Genomic DNA, 15,006 nt, shown 5'->3' with positions numbered 1-15,006 from the left:
ATATACAAAAACTCATTGTATTCCTATACACTAGCAATGACCGTTCTGAAAAGGAAATTAAGAAAATTCCAATTATAATACCATCGAAAAAATAAAATGCTTAGAAATACATGTAGCCAAGGTGGTATAAGACTTGCACACTGACAACTATAAATCACTGCTGAAAAAGATTAAGGAAGACCTAAATAAATGGAAAGATATTCTGAGTTCATGGATTGGAAGAGTTATATTATTAAGGTGGCAATATTCCCCAACACGACCTACAGATTCAATGCAATCCCTTTCAAAATTCCTATGGCCTTTGTCTGTAGAACTGGAAAAGCTAATCCTAAAATTCATATGGAATTGTACCTTACAACTGTTCCCTTATAATTGTACTTCTAATGGCTAAAACATCTCGAAAAAGAACAAGGTTGGAGGACTCACACTTCCAATTTCAAAATATACTAAGAACCTACAGTAATCAAAACAGTGTGGTACTAGCACAAGGACACACAGACCAATGGAATGGAATTGGGAGTCCAGAAATAAATCTGTCATTTATGGTCAATTGATTTTTGACAAGGGTGACAGTTCTTGTTGTCAAAGAATAGACTCTTCAACAAATGGTACTGGGACAACTGGATACCCACATGTAAAATAATGAAGCCAGGCCCCTACCTTTTGCCATATATGAAAATTAACTCAAAATGTATCAAAGACCTAAGTTTAAGAGTTAAAACCACAGGATTATTAGAAGAAAATATACAGGGTAAATATTCATGACATTGGATTTGCCAATGATTTTAGATATACCAAAAGCAAGACTTCATCAAAATTAAAAACTTTGATCCAAAGGACACTATCAAGAAAAGACAACCAACAGAATGGAAAAAAATATGTGCAAATCATGTTTCTGATAAGGATCCAGTATTCAGAATATATAAAGAACTCCAGCAACTCAACAATAAAAAGACAAACAACCCAACCCAATTAAAAATGGGTAAAGGATTTGAATAGACATTTTTCCAGGGAAGATATGCAAATGGCCAACAAGTACCTGAAAAGGTGCTTGTTGTTAGTCATTACAGAAATGCAAATCACAACAAGAAGATACCACTTCACACCCCACTAAGATGGGTAAAATTAAAACAAAAACAATGGAGAATAAAAGTTTTGGCAAGGATGTGCAGAAATTGGAACCCTTATCCACTGTTGGCAGGATTCTAAAATGGTGCAGTTTCTAGGAAAACGGTATGGTGGTTCCTCAAGAAGTTAAACATAGATCTATCATATGACCTAGCAATTCCACTCCCAGGTATATACTCGTAAGAATCATAAGCAGAGATTCAAACAGATACTTGTATACCAATGTTCATGGCAGCATTATTCACCATAGCCAAAAGGTGGAAACAACCCAAGTGTCGGCCAACAGATTAATGGATACATAAAATGTTGTGTATACACATACACACCATGGAATATTATTCAACCATAAAGAGAAAGGAAGTTCTGATATATGGTCTGACATGGATGAACCTTGAAAACATTATGCTGAATGAAATAAATCAGACATAAAAGGACAAATATTAAGTATAAGCTCACTAATATGAAATATCCAGAATAGGCAAATGCATAGAGACCAAATGTTATTAGTGGTTACCAAGGGCAGGTCCAAAAAAAGAAAAACCCATTGCGTCGAGTCAATTCCAAAGCAAACAACCCCTAGGAAGCCTCCATTGGGTTTCCAAGGAACGGCTGGTAGATTCGAACTGCCGACCTTTTGGTTAGCAGCCAAGCTCTTAACCACTGTGTCACCATGGCTCCTGGGGTGGGTAGGAGGAGAAAATAGGGAGGTATTGCTTAAGGGGTACTGAATTTTTGTTAAGGGCGATAGAAAAATTTGGAAACAGATGGTGGTGATGGTTACACAACGTGGTAAACTTAATGCAACCAAATTGCACACATAAAAATTTCAACTGAAACGACAAATATTTTGTTATACATATTTCACCATCATTAAAAAAAAAATCAAAAAAACCTACAGTAAGACACCACTTCACACCTACTAGGATGACTATAATCAAAAAGCTACCAATAACCCAGCATACCACTCCTAAGCATATACCCAAGAGAAGTGAAAACGTATGTCTACACAAAACCTGTACACAAATGTACATAGCAACAGTATTCACAATAATCAAAAGTGGAAACAACCCAAATGTCCACCAACTAATGAATGGACAAACAAAATGTAATATATGCACACAATGGGAGATTTATTCAGGCACAAAGTGGAATGAACTACTGACATGTGCTACGTACCATGAACCTTGAAAACATTACGCTAAGTGAAAGGACCCAGAGACAAAAAGTCACATATTATATGATTCCATTTACATGAAGTGTCTGAAATAGACAAACCCATAGAGAGAGAAAGCCGAATAGTAGCTGTCGGGGAGCACAGAGAGAGGAGAATGGGGAATGGAGAGTGACTGCTAAGAGTTATGGGGCTGCTTTTTGGCACAATAAAATGTCCTGTATTAGTGGTAATGGTTGTACAACTTTGTGAATATACTAAAAGCCACTGAATCGTGCACTTTAAAAACTTTTGTGTGAGTTATATCTCAATTAAGGAATACTTAAAAAAAAAAAAAAAAAGAAAATGAAATTTAAGAGCGTTCAGTTACCAGAGAATGTCTGCTCCAATTTAACTTCTCTTACAGGTTTATTGCTCTAATCACGGACTGGTAAATGGCAACTACCATTAGGCACAAAAAAGTTACTCAGGCAGGTAGAACATTTTAACGTTTGCTCCCATGTTATTTCAGTTTTCTTTGTTGACTTTATGCTCAGCACATACTGGTGTGAATCCATGCTCAGGTGACAACCGTACAAACCTGACAGGCCTGTGAGAGCTGGAGCGAGAGCAGCAAGCAGCTGCACACAGGCAATGACCACACCTATGTACTGTTTGTGCCAGGGTGCAACTATGACTCAGGGCAGTGGCTACAACACAGCTCAGCTCACCTGTCTGTAGGTGATAAGCCATTTTCCTCACTATTAGGGTAAAGAAAAACAACTCTTGGATTGTAAAAGCTGCTGGGCATAACTTTAAACACCTAGGTGAACTGTACTTACTGTTCTTGAAGGGGCTTGAGGGCTTCTTAACCAGTTCCATGGCCTCAAGGACTATAAGACCTCCTGAAACCACATGCATAATTATGCATTTGTGCAAATTTTACAGTGAGGATTCCTACCTTCAAAAGATCTCCAATGGACCCAAAGAAGGTTAAGAAATAATGGTTTATACTTAGCATGTTTCTCAAAATGTGGTTCAAGGTCCACCTGGATATTCAGGGAAACCTTCTCACCTTCTCATTGGGTTTATAAACTTGAATGTAATGTTACTCTTCACCTGCAACATCTTAAGGTATACAAGACAATGTCTCTGCCCAAGAGGAGCCCCCACTCAAGTGAGGAGGAGAGAGCCATCAGCTAAGTGCTCTTGCGGGGGTATCTACAGGGTTTGCTCATCCTATAACTGTCCACAGAACAGGCTCAGTACCCAGCATAGGCAGATGACTCTTGTCCCTGCCCCTATGCCTCTTCCTAACTCTCAAGAGAAGTGTGCTTGAACTTGCCATCTCAACAAAAACCCTTAGTATCAATTATTCCTGGAAAGGAATCTCTTTGGTATATTTTCAAAGAAAACCTTCAATCTGGCTAAAGGCAAAATACTTGGCAAGTGCCCACTCTCACTGGGAGTCCACCCTCATGATGGGCATTTCAGGAGGGAATGTGACATCAGCCTTGTGTAGAATTTTAAGAATCTACAGGTATGTACTGTGAAAAGAAGCTCTGATCATGGATAAATTCACTGAAATTAGCATCTGGACAACAGAAAAGTAAATACCTGAGCTTTTACTTTCTGAACAAGTTACTAAAATGGGAATAAGCTAGTTGCCCAAGAGCCACATACCCAAGGAAATACAAACATTTTCTAAGTTGTAGTCTTAAAGAAAATTCATCAAGCCTCCCCCAAAAATCTATTTAGGAATTACTAGTATGGACACCCACTTTTTTAGTAATTAGTACTGAAGTAGAAAGCAAATTAATTTGAATATAAACCATGACAGCAGTGATTACAATTCTCAGCCAGTTTCTTTCTGCAGAAGCAGCTCTGCATTCTGATAACATTATGACCTTGTAAAAGAATTTCATTCAAGTCACTCATAGAAAGGGAAAATACCCTTGATCTTTGTAAGCTGAATTCAACTCACAACAGTTTAAAAAAAAACCTTAAATTAAGGTGGATGTTTTGTAAAAAACCAGAGTTTTATTTCATTGTTCATTATCAAAGCACCCCAGAAGTGGCCTGATACCTCTCCTTTGTATGTGTCTGGCTCTCCCTAAAGATGGCAAACATCCCAAGAGCAGCATTTGGGTTGGGTCACTCTCTGACTTCTCCTCCCAGTCCCCACCCTCCTATACTCACTAGCATAGGGTCTGGCCCATTAGGCTCTCAAATGGTTGCTGAACTGACCTGATATTTAATTCTACAGAGTCATACAACTTTTTTTGAAAAGATTAGACAGCTTTTAAAAATAGATCACAATGGGGTAACAGCATTCATATTTGGGATCCAGGGCAATAGCAAACAGAGGGGGAATGTGGAATACACCCACACTCACCCCATTCCTGAGGTTTGTTGCTGAAGGGGTGCCATCTTGAACAGTTCTTCCAGGTGAGGATTTAAACCAGATCATGTTAAGAGTGGCTCATAAAAGAGTTGATCAGTAAGACCTTAGCACCTGGATTCACCAAGCTGATCTGGTGCAAAGACTTTCTTGAAAGAATTTATTTGAAACTGAGAAATGGGAATTCAAAGGCAGGAAAACCTGCTTTTTTCCATTCAAGTTTTTTCTGTTGACTTAGCCAATGCAATAAAAATAAACCTTGGCATTTAAATGTTTATACAACCCACAGGAACAATGTAAAACAGTAAGCAGGTGGAAAATGCAAGAAAGAAATTTAAAATATGAAAATCATTTTTAGGGTTTGGTAGCATTACATCTTCACTTTCTCATTTCACACTAAATTGAGATGGGTACCTATAACAAACGTAAACCATAACACTTAGAAAATAAGCATCTTGACCTAAAGTTGCTGCATCTTTTTTTTCTTATAATTAATTTTTTTTGTTGCTGAAAGCTGTTATTTTTTTAATACCGCTCCCATCCGTATTACATCATAAGCAACGGTTAAGTGGTTGGCTGTCAATCAAAAGGTCCGCAGCGCAAATCCACCAGCTGCTCCATGGGAAAAAGATGTGACAGTCAGCTTCCGTAAAGATTATTGCCTTGTCAATCTTATGGGGCAGTTCTACTCTGTCCTACAGGGTCGCTATGAGTCAAAATCGACTCGACAGCAATGAGTTTGGTTTTGGCATACGTGCCAGGGAATTTTCTAAGCACTTAACATGCATTTTCTCATTTAATCCTCACAAAAATTCTATGAGGTAGGTACTATTCCACACCCATTTTACAGATGAGGGAAACGATGAGATTCTGAGGGTGACAGAGGAAGTGGTAGAGTGGTGCTCAACAGTCCTCATCCTCTCCTCCACTGCCTCTCTTCCGAGGGTAAGGGAAGGTGCCTAGACCCCTCCGGCAGCTCTGCTACTTAGCTGGTGCTAGGTTTCCATTTGTCCCAGTCCATTCGGACCACACGGAACACAGAGCTAGATCACCACGCCTTGGGCAGGTTGCCCCTAACCCTGCCTCCTCTCATAGTAAGTACCCTTCCCTGAATCAAAGATCCTGTCCCACAAACTTCTCTGTTAAAGGATCCAACTGTGAAATGACTGGCTCCTTGCCTAGCTCGAGGTTCCCACCTACAGGGAGTAGGAAACGGTACTCATGGGCACAAGGCCTCTGAATCTCAACTTTTCAAGATGGCTTAAAATTGGAACAGGCAGGAAAGAGCAGTCAGAAGGCAATATTTTCTAGACAGCTGACATATTAAGATTGTATATTGACTTTTTCATACAGTAATTCTGCCTCCTGGATATAAACAGGCTTTCCTATTTTTATACTAGCTTAAGAAATTTGTAGCTAAGCGTGCCACTGAAATGCTACTTTTCATAAACTGTTTATGAAAGATACATATTAACTCATCAAAAAAGATGCTTTGTATACAAAAAACTTACCCTCTGACTACTGATTTCAGTCTAGGATTTAAATCGCAATTATTCTTTTTCCCAGAGGCTTGACTTTAAGTCTCATAGCTCGCTGTCTCTAAGAAGGCTAAGAGTACTCAAATCATTCCACTTCAGTTGCTTGCCTATTTTCTTAATGATTTCAAGGAAAGGACATAAACAGGCTGTACCACTGTGACCAACTGGCCCACCAGCCACAAATTAGGGTGGCCTCTTTTGACCATCCCTGCAGACACTGCTGACTAAAATGGGTCCAGTTCAGAACCAGTCATGGTAATGAAGAGCACACTTTAAGTGACGCCCAGATAATCCAGTGCCTACTTTTCAGCTGGTAGATTTAACATGCATGCTTAACACTGGTCATATCAAGCTGAATGTTCTGAGTGTGCTCTGCTTTTATTCTGTCATCCAACTGGCAGGTGACAGCATTTAATAAGGGGTTAGTGGCAATATATAGGAAAAAGGAGGAGCAGCATAAGGTATGTAACCTCTGTGTTCTAAGATCCGTCTGTTCGCTTGAAAAAGTCTGAGTAGTACAACAGGCAAAGCCATTGTATTTCATATTTCAAGCAGAGGCCATCACTATTAGAGTAGGTACTACACTTTGACAACTGGTAAATAAGGGCCTCTGATGAAGGTAAGGAAACCTTGGTGGTATAGTGGTTAAGAGCTATGGCTGCTAACCAAAAGGTCAGCAGTTTGAATACACCAGGCTCTCCTTGGAAACTTTATGGGGTACTTCTACTCTGTCCTATAGGGTCGCTATGAGTTGGAATCAACTTGATGGTAATGGGTTTGGTTTTGATGAAGGTAAGAAAAGTGTAAATGGGCCCCTAGAAGTTTTCCACTAATACACACCACCTGACTCCTTTGATTTCCTAAATCAATGGTTTTCAAACTCAAATCAGAGTCAGAGTCCTGTGGAGGGCCTGTTAAATGCAGGCTGCTGGATGTTACCCCCAGTATTTCTGATTCAATACATCTGAGGTGGGGCCTGAAGCATAGCATTTTTAACAAGTCACCAGGTGATACTAACGCTAGCTCAGGATTACACTTTCAAAACCACTGTCTAAACCATTTTTAATCCATGACTTTCAAGTGAGACCCTATACTATAACTTTCAAAAGTCCTTCAAATAAAAACATCATTTTTAAGTATTACCAAAATACAGCTTTTGGTCTTAGGAACCTGGCATAGCAAAATGGACCCAACTGGGTCTGTAAATTAAGGGCTAGGATCCTCAGGGTAACAGGTGCATATGATAAACATTCATAACCATCCCAGTTAATCATTACTGAGGCTTAGAGATAGGCCTATAAAGCATCCAATGTGCCTCTAGATTGAGTTCCTGACGTATTTCTGGAACCACAACAGACACCCTCCTAACCCCAAGGAGCAACTATGCATTTGAGTTGTTTGACAACACCAGCACCATTTTCCAAGCTCCCCCAAGGAAGAGAGAGGCCTTGCAACTCAAAGCATGGCTAGTAGAAGAGCAGTCAGCAGCACCACCTAGGAGCTAGTTAAAATGCCAAATCTTCAGGCCCACCTCTGATCTACCAAGTAGCTATTGGCACCACATAGGAGCTAGTTAAAATGTCAAATCTTTAGGCCCACTTCTGACATACCACACTGCACTACAACAAGGTCCACAGGTGATCCCCAGGCACATCAAAGTCTAAGAAGCTCACTGGACTAAAGGACGTCCCAACACAGGGAAACTCTGATATGTGACCCTGAAGGCATCTGGACTCCTCCACCTTCATGGGTGAAGGGGGGGAACCTCACATTTGTTATCTCATAAAGCAAGTGAATGCTAAACTGAGAAGAGACAAGGGTTGATGGGTTCTCTCATCTTGCCAATGTGTTAATTGGACATTTTAGTAAACATCTCACATTTACAAAGTTTTCACAAAATACACCACCGATACGAATCATTGATGATGACTATTCCCTTCTATTGCTTCTAGTCCATAAACTGAAGCGGCAAAAACATCACTAAATTTCTTTACTTGTTCCAATAACTTGATCTCAGCATATAGATGAGAGAGTTGTTGTTCGCTGCTGTTCTGCCGATTCCAACGCATGGTGACCCCACATGTGCAGAGAACTGCTTATACGGTTTTCAGCCCTGGGACCCTCCGGCAGCAGATCACCAGGCCTGTCTTCTGAGATGTCCCTGGATGGGTTAGAACTGCTAACTTCAGGATGTGGGAGTGGGCTATTTATTCTAATTGTGAGGATGCTGGAACTTTTCAAGCTCCCCTGAAAGGGAGAAATCGCTTAGCTCTCCTCAAGTACCATATAAAATTACTGGAGTGTTGAGAAACACATATATGCTTGTTTAACCTGACAATACCCTAACACTCCACTATTCTAAAACTACCGTTACCTAATAAATTCTCTTGAACAGAGTAGAAAGTGAACCTATTTCCAACTAAATTTAGTAAAGACAGTTAACTCCAATCCCCACTATCATTAATCTAGAAAATGTTTTTCTGCAGTATTTTTTTAAGGCACATTTACCTAAGTATGGCAGAATTTGAAGGTCAGACTCAAAAATGGGCAATACTGAGCTTCTTAATCTTTGCTGGGGGCACGCATTAAGTTCTAACCTAAGAGAGACCAATATCTTCCCAAAACAGACTTATGCAGGAACATGGAAATATACGTGAAGATAAAATATACTTGCCATTCTCAGCTCACCGTGTGAAAGTGATTCAGGAAACTGTCTGCCTAGACTTCGGGAGTTCACTACCAGTCAGAACATCAATTCAAAAAGAGCTGTGAGATGTGAAACCACCTAAGCTTATAAAAGCAATTTAAACCAGTTTCTCTTCATCTGATAAGCTTTTCCCCATTCAGAATTCACCTGGCAACATTTTAGGTAATGAACTTAAGTTCTGAAACACTACTCAAGCACTCAGGTTTGAAATTACATTTGAAAGAACAAATCTGAATGCAGGACTAAAACGGAATTTTAAAAGCTTTCTAAAAGGATATTTTAACTCAAATTCTGTTATGCCAAAACAGATTGTGCTAAGGCAGCTATTAACCAGGAAATGTTTTATATCCCAAAACACTTTTTAACATGGATGGGCCCAGTTTTTTTTGTTTTAATGTTAAAAACGAGTATTACTCTGACAGTCATTTGATATTTTCTTCAATAGATAATAGTGGCACTGGTACACAAACAGGTCTGGCCTTAAAACAGTAACCAAGGAGTATCCTTGGAAGCCAGGGACAATAAGCCATGTTAAGAGTCCACAAATGAGTCCATGCTAAGGAAACATCACAGATCTAGACCCGAAAAGAACATCCTTCCCATCAACGGTCCCATCTGCTCTAACACTTGTCAGCACATTTTATGGACTCCAGCCCATGACAGGGACCCAGAAATGAAGTCACAGCTTCACTGTGTCTTTTCATCCTCTTTAAAAACATTCAGTAGCCAATGAGATAGTGAAACAACACTGTCAATAAATATCGCACCTTAATGTTTTCTTTCCCTCCTGGAAAAAGCAGATGTCTAGGCATGCAGTTTTTTAAAGTCACCCCAAGTTTTTAGCTAGGGGAAATAGGATTGAAGTCAGTTTTATCAGTCCATAACCAATTTGTAACAGGAAGTAAAATTAGCAGAACTTAGAAATCTGGTTACCCTGGCCAAGCACACTAAAGAGCATTTCTTTGGGGAGGTCAACTCTCAAGGAAACATCAACACAGAGAACACTGATTTGGGGAGGCATTAGAGCTGGGATTCTCACCATACAAGTAAGAATCATACTAGTTACACAGATGAATTACAGAACTTGCGTGACAAAGTATACCACCACCACCCGTTGCCATCAAGTCGATTCTGACTCATAGCGACCCTATAGAACAGAATAGACCTGCCCCACAGCGTTTCCCTGGAGCACCTGGCAGATTCGAACTGTCGACCCTTTGGTTAGCAGCTGTAGCACTCAGCCACTATGCCACCAGGGTTTCCTGACAAAGTATAACCAAAAAACCAAACCAAACCCAGTGCCGTCAAGTCAATTCCAACTCATAGCAACAGCAGAACTGCCCCATAGAGTTTCCAAGGTGCGCCTGGCGGATTTGAACTGCCAACCCGTTGGTTAGCAGCTGTAGTGGTTAACCACTATGCCACCAGGGTTTCCTGACAAAGTATACCCACTGCCGCAAAGTATAGGAATCCATAAATTCATATGAGATCTGAACTCATGTTCCCTTCACCTGAAAGCTACTTAGAAGCAATTTTTTAAAACTCTTGGTAGTCATAATTCCAGGAAAATGTTCAAAGCGATGCTTTACTAAACCTAGTCATTATTTAGTCCGTACAGTGGATCGGAATAAGACCACTACCACTTCAGATGATGCTAATAAATGCCTACACAATGTTACTAACCTCCTGGCCTACAAAGCAACACTATTTCATTAGTATCAAAGCCTACTTTTGTATAGCGATGGGGGGATTTGGAGGGCGGCAGCTTCTTCGGGTCAAGGAAAGCATCTCCATTTTCTGTTTCACCCACACTTCTCCTATCCATGGCTCCTCGGTCTACAATTCTTTGCACCTGGAAAATAAGCCAGCACAAAATTGTCGCCGAGAATATTATGTTTTCTTAAGTCTTGACTATTTAAGAATTGAAACTTTTTTATCTCTTAAGAAGGGAGGTTTTAAAAGCAAACCTTCACTAAAAAAAAAGAAAAATATCCTCACCCAACAATTACGCTATAAACCAGAACCCACTTGGAAACAGAACCACTGGTGCTCGGTTACCGCTCCCAGTAAAGTATCCCAAGCACCAACAGTGTAAGGAAAGCAGAGGTAGAAGGTGCCCAACTCAGGGTACAGTCTTTAAACAGCTTCAATACAAAAAGAAACCAAGATTAGTCGCTGCCACCCATGGGGACCATTTGAATGGTGGTGGGGGAAATACCCCGGAGGGGGCAGGTAGGAGGCTGGCTAAGGCAGGGGATCCGGGAACTCGGGCTGTTGTAAAGTGCCTGTCACTTGCCAATGGACGGCGCCAGCTGCCCTTTATAAGCCGACAACCAGGGACTGGGGACAGGGCCCGAGCGCCCCTCGCCGGGGCCGGCCGCACCTGTGGCCATGTCAGGGGCGCCCAGAGCAGAGAAGGGACAAGCGTCGATTTCCCGGGCCGCGACCCCCCAACCCCTGTTCCTTGGCTTAGGCCCCGGCCGGGTGGCCTCCTCCGGAGGAAAGGCGAGGACGGTACTCACGGAGAGGAGGCGGGCCGAAGGGAGCGGGGAGGCCGAGTACCCCGGCCTGGGCGCTCCAAGCTGGAGCCGGCGCAGGCCCGCCGCCGTCCGCCCCGGCCCGGCCCGGCGGCTCGGGCCCCGCCAGCCCGCCCGCTGCCCGCCGGCCGCCCGGCTTGGCCTCGCGCCCCTGCCCGCCCCCCGCGCGCGTCCCGGCGCCCGAGCTCATGCACGCGACCCCGGGAGCGGCGCGCCCGCGTCCTTCCCCCGGTGGGCCGAGCGCGCGCCCCGGGACCGCCGCCGGCCCTTACTCGGCTCCTCCGTCGCTCGGCGGCCCTCCGGCCGGCCGCCGCTTCCTGCCCCACCGCCCGCGCGGGTCTGAGCGCTGCGCCCGCGGCCTCGGCTCGGCCCCCCCACCCGCCCGGGCTGTCTCTCCTCAGCCGCCGTAACCGCGGCCCGGCCCTCCGCCCTCCGCCCTCCGCCCCCCGCCCCGTCCCCCTCCCCCTTAGTAACTCCCTCCACGCCCGGGCCCGGCGCCGCCGTCGCGCCCGGATGTGAGGTGGCCGCCACGCTGCCGGGCGGAAAACAGCGGGTCGCGGCGCGCTCCTGGGCGCCGGGCCTCGAGCGGGCCGCCGGCAGGGACGGGGCGCCTGGGCGGCGGCGGCGGGGCGGCGGGGCGGCGGGGCGGCGGGGCGGCGGGGCGGCAGCCCCCCTCCGGGCGCGCAGGCGGTCGCCGCGGGCAGCCCCAGCCAGCCAGCCGTGTTCCCACGCGCGGGGGGGGCGGCGCGGGGCCTGCGATGCCAGCCGCCTGGTGTCCCCGGACGGCGGTGGCCGCGAGGTGGGCCCGGTGCAGCCTGGCGCGGCCGCCCCTCGTTAGCACGCTCGTCTGGGCGGAGGACCTGAGGCTTCGGCAGTGGGCATCTGAGTTAGACGAATTCGGGGGTTTGGGGATCTTCCATGCCCGAGCTCGAACCTCTGGTCTTTTTAATACTAGTGGTGTGATTTGCGCAAAGCTCTGACTTATCCGAGCTTCACTTTTCTCTTTTCTGAAAATGACCTCTTTATAAAGAGGATTTGGGGAGATCACGCGTTGCTGCATTAATAACCAAATTTGCTACGACTGATTTTGATCGAGATAAGGGCGACTGACAATTTTTTTGAAATATATTTTCCCACCCATAACCTGCACAGGGAGAGGAAGTGCAAGTGTGGTTTGGGGAAAATGAGACGGTGAAGGTCAAGTGCTCAGCACGTGTTGCCGAGACTTAGGCTGACGGGGCACAGAAATTGAAATAGAAGTTCCCTATTTGGAGCAGTGCAAGCAACTGCCTTGCTGGGAAGGAGTGGTCAGAGGTTTGACAGACGAGGTCACATCTGAGCCTGGCCTACAGCAATATAATATGAGATGATGCATAGGCGTGGAGGGAAATGTGATTTTTCACGTGAAAGGGCAACGAAGCCTTCATTTCTTTGAAGGGGCCTATTTTCTTTGAGCTTCACTTTCTTCACTTGTGAAATCGGGATTGGAGTATGAGATGAGTTACCACTCATCTTTTCCTCTCTGACAGTTTGTAACAACCTGTGAGACTTGGCAAGAGGAAACAATATTGAAAACGTTTTTCTTTTCTTCCTGTAATATTTAATAAAATGTGTTTCCTACAAATTTTCTTCACGGAGTCAAAAGAGAAAAACATTTCCAAGTAGACATCCAAGCTCTGCCACCCCCTACAGGCAGTGGAAAGTAACCAACCAAAAACCTCATACAGTTTCCAAGGCTGTAAATCTTTATGGAAGCTGAAGGCCACGTCTTTTCTGCTTCTGGTTAGCAGCCGAGCGCTTTAACTACTGCACCACCATGGCTCCTTGGGGAAAGTTAGGCAACTTATTTATTCTCAGCCTTGGTTTTCTCATCCATAAAACTGAGAGGATGATAATCCACTGTCCTGGCAGTTGTCAAGATTAAATAAGGTGAGTTAAAAGCCTTATACAACTTCCATAAAGCTTTTTTTTTTTTTAAACCTTATACACAATACAGCACAAACAATGGTCTTTTTTATTCATTACAAATCAAGCCTGCTTTGGAATCCAGGTTCTTCCTAAAGGTAGAAGAAACGGGTCTAATCCCCTTGCCATTATGAAGTAGTGGAGAAGGCCCATTCTTTGAGCTATTAAATCCTGGCTCTGCTACTTATTAGTTCAGTGTGAAACCTCAGTCGTTTCACCCCTCTGGAATTTGGTTTTCTCATCTGTCAAACAGGGATGACCATACCTGCTTTTAGGCTTGTAGAGGAAATTAAGATAACATGTTACAAACATTGTTTCAGTTATCTATTGTTGTATAACAAACCACCCCCGAAAATTTAGTGACTTAAACCACCATTTATTTTGCTCATGAATGCAATCTGGGCAGGGTTCAGATGTGGCAGCTCAAACGCTCGAAGCTAGATTCATGTGATGGCTCGCTTACATGCTTTGGCTTTCAGATGGGACCATGGGGGCTATTGGCTGGAACACTAGATATGGCCACTCCATTGTGACACAAGCTGATGGCTGCATTCAAAGGGCAAGTGTCCAGAGAGGAGAGAGCCAGATGCTGTACTGCCTTTTCTAACCTAGCCTTGAAAGTCACTAAGTGTCAGTTCTGTCACATGGCACATTCTCTTCCTTAGATGGGAATCGCTAAGACTGGCCTATATTTAAGGGGAGTAGAATTAAATTCAAAGAATTTGTGCACCTGTTTTAAAACTACCACAAATCATGAATGAAATAAGTTTGCAGCGCATCACAGCTATGATTCTGGTCTGGCTGGAGATAATTTCCTGCACTGCAGGCACGTGTGTGTGTCTGTATTCACAAGAGCCCTGGCAGTGCAGTGGTTAAAGTGCTTGGCTGCTATCCGAAAGGTCATCAGTTTGACCCCACCAGCTGCTCCTCGGGAGAAAGACACCGACCGACCCGCAGTCTGCTTCTGTAAAAACTACAGCTTTTGACACCTTACGGGGCAGTTCTACTGCCCTATAGGGTCGCTATGAGTTGGAACTGACTCGATAGCAATGAGTTTGATTTGGGGTCTATGCTAGCTAAGACCTGCTCTTCCACCAGTCTCTTCTTTATGCCTGTAGGACTCTGGCCTCATCTCACTTACCTCTCAAAATCTCTATCGTTGTAAAAAAAAAAAAAAGCAATTATCACCTCGGAATAAATGTGATAATTTACTAAGGGAGTCCATCTATAAACTTTTACCTGTGCACCATGCAAAAGGTAGATGCTTGCAAATCCTTGTTTCATTGTAGCTATTGAATGTTATTCTTGGCAGGGATAATTTGTAATTCTAAATGCTGCCTTTTGCAACTAATAATCAATTTTCAAATTACAGTATGATGAAATCCTTCTGAAAGGGTAAGAGGAACAGAGAGATGATTTATCCTGGTTCTGTACTAAACATGTGTTAAGATACTGACTTAGGTTTGAATTGTTAGTTCAACGATTGGCATAAGGGGACTCAAAGGTTCAGTCATTTGGGGGAAATGAGCAGCCCATTAGAGAAGCAAATTAAAATATCGGAAACTTAGAAATTACAAGAG

General features: G+C 43.6%; 2 protein-coding genes across 6 annotated transcripts in view; one reads left to right on the top strand and one right to left on the bottom strand.

Annotated features, from left to right (window-relative positions):
- EIF4ENIF1 (eukaryotic translation initiation factor 4E nuclear import factor 1) overlaps positions 1 to 11,830 on the bottom strand; it is a 48,598-nt gene extending 36,768 nt beyond the window's left edge. For 3 of the 4 annotated variants that reach the window (XM_049865323.1, XM_049865326.1, XM_049865327.1), the window contains exons 1-2: positions 11,734 to 11,830; positions 10,654 to 10,776 (exon numbers count right to left, since the gene is read on the bottom strand). In XM_049865323.1, coding sequence (XP_049721280.1) covers positions 10,654 to 10,749 — 96 coding nt within the window. In that variant the 5' untranslated portion in view covers positions 10,750 to 10,776; positions 11,734 to 11,830. Of the gene's footprint in view, positions 1 to 10,653; positions 10,777 to 11,446; positions 11,539 to 11,733 lie in introns of those variants that run through there. The other variant, XM_049865324.1, reaches the window with a different exon arrangement.
- Positions 11,831 to 12,187: 357 nt separating this feature from the next.
- The window catches only part of SFI1 (SFI1 centrin binding protein), a 94,891-nt gene continuing 92,072 nt past the window's right edge, over positions 12,188 to 15,006 (top strand). The window contains exon 1 of one of the 2 annotated variants that reach the window (XM_049865330.1): positions 12,188 to 13,390. The gene's annotated coding sequence lies outside the window, so the exon portion shown is untranslated. The remainder of the gene's footprint in view (positions 13,391 to 15,006) is intronic. The other variant, XM_049865341.1, reaches the window with a different exon arrangement.

This window comes from Elephas maximus, chromosome 22 (assembly GCF_024166365.1).
Source record: "Elephas maximus indicus isolate mEleMax1 chromosome 22, mEleMax1 primary haplotype, whole genome shotgun sequence".
Classification (NCBI taxonomy): domain Eukaryota; kingdom Metazoa; phylum Chordata; class Mammalia; order Proboscidea; family Elephantidae; genus Elephas; species Elephas maximus.
Note: the sequence above shows the minus strand (reverse complement) of the source record. Positions and strands in the feature narration are given on the sequence as shown.